Raw genomic sequence first — 4,537 nt, 5'->3', positions numbered from 1 at the left:
TAATCTTGCCTTAAAGGTTTGTAAAGAATCATTAATATTATATTTTCTTAAAAACATTCATTTACAACCTATTGATTTAGAACCTGAAGCTAAATCTACTAGGACCCAAGTATTGTAAGACAATATTAAATCTGTTTTATCATGTACCGTTTATTTCTAAAAGGTAACATCTTTAGAAGATATAGCTTCACAAAATATTTTTGATTCATCTTTTACATTTGGAATAATAGATCATCTTACAATACTAGATCCAATTATTGTAAGACAATATTAAATTCATTTTATAATATACCATTTATTTCTAAAAGGTAACATCTCTAGAAGATATAGCTTCATAAAATATTTTTAGATTATCTTTTATTGAATATGTTTCTATTACTTTTCATTAAAAATACAATTAAATCACTAAAAATAATATATATATATATATATATATGTGTGTGTTTCTTTTTTTCTAACTTTTTAACTTATTCTAGTTTAACATTAACCTAATACTTTTAGGTTTTTATATTTTTTAATTAAAAATTAAGTTAGAGGTCATTACTTGTAGATCTGATTTTTGTATATTTAAATCAAATATAAATTTATTTTCAATAAATTCAAGAGGCATATATCCAACAATCATATTAGTTTCTTACAAAAGCCATGGCAGGGTATACTGAAAGCCACGAGGGCTTGCTAAACAGGATCGTCGCATCAGGATTGGAAATCGAGAGACGAACCTGCAGAGCTGAACAAAAGGTTTACCAGAAGGCTTATTAGAATGTCCAGTACACTTCTTCTCGTAGCCAGCCCTTCTCTGTAGGGACGAATTCCAAGGCATAACATTACGGGCAAGAGTGTAACATTTCAATTTTTGGGGGGCCATTTTAGAGAATTGACTTGAAAATTTATTCCGAACTACAGGGGGGTTTGAAATTCTGTAAATCTTGGGACCCAGCAATCTCTCTCTCTCTATATATATATATAAATAATAAACTATGAAGAACATATGACTCATGCATTATAGGGGGAAAACCCATCACCTATCACTCCCTAGTCTCTTCACAAATCAAGCCTATATATATATATATATATATATATATATACAATGTGCCTCATAGCAAATCAATTGACAACTAATTGTGTTTAAATCTGTTTCACATCATTAATTACAGATTAATCACCGGACCAAGTTCATGGCATGTACCGTGTAGGACGTAATTGGGTTTCTTTTTCTTGGTCAGATAAGGAGGGAAATATATGGTCGTGATTTATTTTGTTTTGTTTATTAATTAAATCCAGCCTATCTTTTTCATAGGAGTGCAAAATCTCTGTTGTAAAATGGTAAAATCAAAGTGGATACAAATTTGGAAAACACCATTCGTACTTGTTAATTTGGGGCCAATCCGTAATCACAGCTCTCAAGTCCAAGTTGAACGAAGATTCTTTTTCAAGTTGATTTTTTATCTAAAGAAAAGTATAGAGTCCGATTCGCACATATGCTATAGATGCAAAAATTCTACATCCCCACTAGGAAGTTAAATGTCTAGCAGAAAAACAAAGATAACCAATTATTACAAGAATTCCAATTAAAATGCTGTCTTTTTGTTTTATTATTAGATTTTTTTCTTATTATCGTATAATTAATAGTTTCCGATTCAATCATATTAAGTTTATAAGCCAAACTTAACATGAAAAAACCAAAAAAAATGATGGTTTTTTATTAACCAAAAATTATAGGTGTTGAATATTTATTTAAAAACGAGAGACCTATAATTTTAATCATTAAAAAAAATTAATATATATATATATACACACACATACTTGTAATTCTGATAAGCTGTTATATAAAATCATATATATCATTAATAAAATTACAATAATAAAATATAAAAAAAATTACAATTAATTTTTAAAATAAATTTTATAACGAAGGATACAACTATAAATGCAATTAATAATTTGGTCACAATGGATATGGATGATTAGAAAATATTATTGGGCAAGAGAAAGAAAGAGAGCACAGTTTAAAATAAATAAAATAGGAAAGAGAAAGAAGAGTCGATTTTCTTTCTCCAAGACCACAAATGTGATCTTGCAACTCGGGACCACCATACAAATGATTCAATGTTCAAAGTTTGAAACTGGCTGGTGACACATGCAAGTGATAGGATTGGCTGGCAACCTATTAGATGTCGAGATAATAATTATTTTTTAAAAAAATTATATTTTAAAAAAATTATTTTTTATATATTAAAATTATTTTTTACATCGATATATTAAAATAATTTAAAAATATATAAAAAAATCAATTTTAAATAAAAAAACAAATTAACCAACTTCTATTTACGCTACAATCCCAAACGCTAAAAAAGATTCTATGTTTTCCAGATGAAGTTGTTGCGGGCAAATAAGCGTGTGCTATTTCTTATGTTTATCCATTTCTTTTATAATTAAAAAATAAAAGGAGAAAATCAGAGACTTTCTTCAGTCAAGAAAAGGATTGCCTGGTCAATCAAAGGTGTGGCACAGATAGAATTATAACATGTTAAAGAGTGTTTTGGACAGGTGTAAATTATATTATCTTAAAAATTATTTAAAAAAATTATTTTAATATATTTTTAATAAAAAACATTTTAAACCATAACTACTTTTATATTTTTAAATATATCGCATGACCAACACAACAAATTAAATAGCTAGAAAGTAAATTTCAAAACTTGTTTTTCAAGGACCAAAGAAACAAATTTCAAGACTTAATACTATTAGCAAATTATATTTACCAAGATTAATAACAAAGTTCATGTTTACTGCAGGAAGCTAATTAAGGTAACAACTAGATAGCTAGTGGTTTTGTCAAATAAACTACCCCATAAGATCTAATTAACATTTTTTTTTTGTAAGCTTATATGTGTGTGTGTATAATTAATTGTTAGTGTTAGATGGAGGGGAGAGTAGATTTAATAATAGAGAATTAATTTTATTGGTATATAAAATATAAAAATCTAATTTTCTAGTCAAAGAAAAAAAAAGATGTAAAATCATAGTTATAAGATGTCATCTGAATTAAGTCATGAGTTAGTAAATTAATTTTTTATTTATTAAAATAATATTATTATAATTATAAAAAATAAATTTAAAATTAAACCTCAGTCAATGTACATTTTGAGTTAAAAAGTCATGGAAGTGACCCGATAGACATGAAAATGTTTTATAAATACGTATAGAAGCTGAGATAGCGACATCTAACCACTGGTGTTTCATTGCAAGAATATTCGTCAATTAAATCACTCCCAACTCATGAATAACCCAAATGAGTTATTATAATTTCAATCCAGAATCACACGTTTATTTAATTACATGTATACATTTACCACAGGAAAAGAAGTCATTAATGAAATCCATTCCACATCGTGTGATACTTTTTTTTTTAGATTAATGTGAGTGTCCGGACCAGTTTGTGCGCACTACGACTAATTCCATGGGTCTTAAAATTAACGACTTTATAAATCTCTAATAGTCATCATATAAACAATTAAGAACTCGAACTGAGATGATAGAAAAAGCAAACGACTAATCCCAGTCATTACCAGTGCGATACTTTTTTTTTTTTGTTCAACAAGACCTCGCTAGATTGCTGACTAGATCGCCCGATCCTAATATTTCCAAGGCTTCTATTTTTATTTTATTTTATTTTATTCAGAATGCTGTGACTTGAGGTGACCGAATTGTGGCACAGAGCGTGTATGGGAAATGATTTTATCTTTTCGGAACATTCTGTTATATCTATAAATATGCACAAATTAAGAAGGTCGAATAAACAAACGGAGATCATATTTCTTTTTTATTGTCCTTCTCGTTTGTCCTAAGAAATGGGTAGCTGCTCCAAGATCCTCACCAAGACAGATACTGAGAAGAGACTGTCAGTGCCTATCAAGTTTCTCGAGTCTCTCCCACCATTCAAAGGCGGCCATGCGGTGTATTTTCAAGCTAAAGATGAGAGAGGCAACGTCTGGGCTTTTCAATGCTCCACTCGCAAGAAAGGGCGGTACCAGAAGCCAGTTCTTTCCAAGGGTTGGCTTGCATTTGCGAGGAAGAAGAAACTTGAAGTGGGTGACAAGATCGAGTTTTACGAGGCTAGAGATCAAGAAACTGAAAAACCCTTTTATGGAGTTCGAATTGAAAGAGAAATCAAGATACTCGGTGCTGTTATTGGCTATACGAACCCTTAATCCGTCTCTGAGGAGCATATAACTGTAGTGTCCCACCCATGGTTGTCAGCAATTAAACCATTTTCTAATTTTATTTCCCATGAATCCTAGGTTGCCCAGCTTTCGTCCTGTCCAGACCCATGCTTTCCATCTCATTTTTCAGACAAGTGCAAATATATATATATATATATATTTTCAGGTTGTCTTGGCAGCAAAAAAGATTCTATGTTTTCCAGAAGAAGTTGTCGTGGGCAAATAAACGTGAGCTATTTCTTATGTTTATCCATTTCTTTTATATTAAAAAATAAAAGGAGAAAATCAGAGACTTTGCAGTCAAGAAAAGG

General features: G+C 29.6%; 1 protein-coding gene across 1 annotated transcript; it reads left to right on the top strand.

The window, feature by feature from the left end:
• The first annotated feature begins 3,854 nt into the window (after window positions 1-3,854).
• Window positions 3,855-4,214, top strand: LOC105113792 (B3 domain-containing transcription factor NGA4-like). The gene has a single exon (XM_011010116.1). The coding sequence runs from the start codon at window positions 3,855-3,857 to the stop codon at window positions 4,212-4,214; it is 360 nt and encodes a 119-aa protein (XP_011008418.1).
• Window positions 4,215-4,537: the final 323 nt, after the last annotated feature.

This window comes from Populus euphratica, unplaced genomic scaffold (genome assembly GCF_000495115.2).
Source record: "Populus euphratica unplaced genomic scaffold, PopEup_1.0 scaffold455.1, whole genome shotgun sequence".
In the NCBI taxonomy this organism is placed as follows: Eukaryota; Viridiplantae; Streptophyta; class Magnoliopsida; order Malpighiales; family Salicaceae; genus Populus; species Populus euphratica.
This window is presented reverse-complemented; position numbering and strand designations above follow the sequence as displayed.

What these genes read in the sequence shown, in the direction of transcription:
- LOC105113792 (XM_011010116.1), top strand. Translation starts at nt 3,855, where the DNA reads ATGGGTAGCTGCTCCAAGATCCTCACCAAGACAGATACTGAGAAGAGA.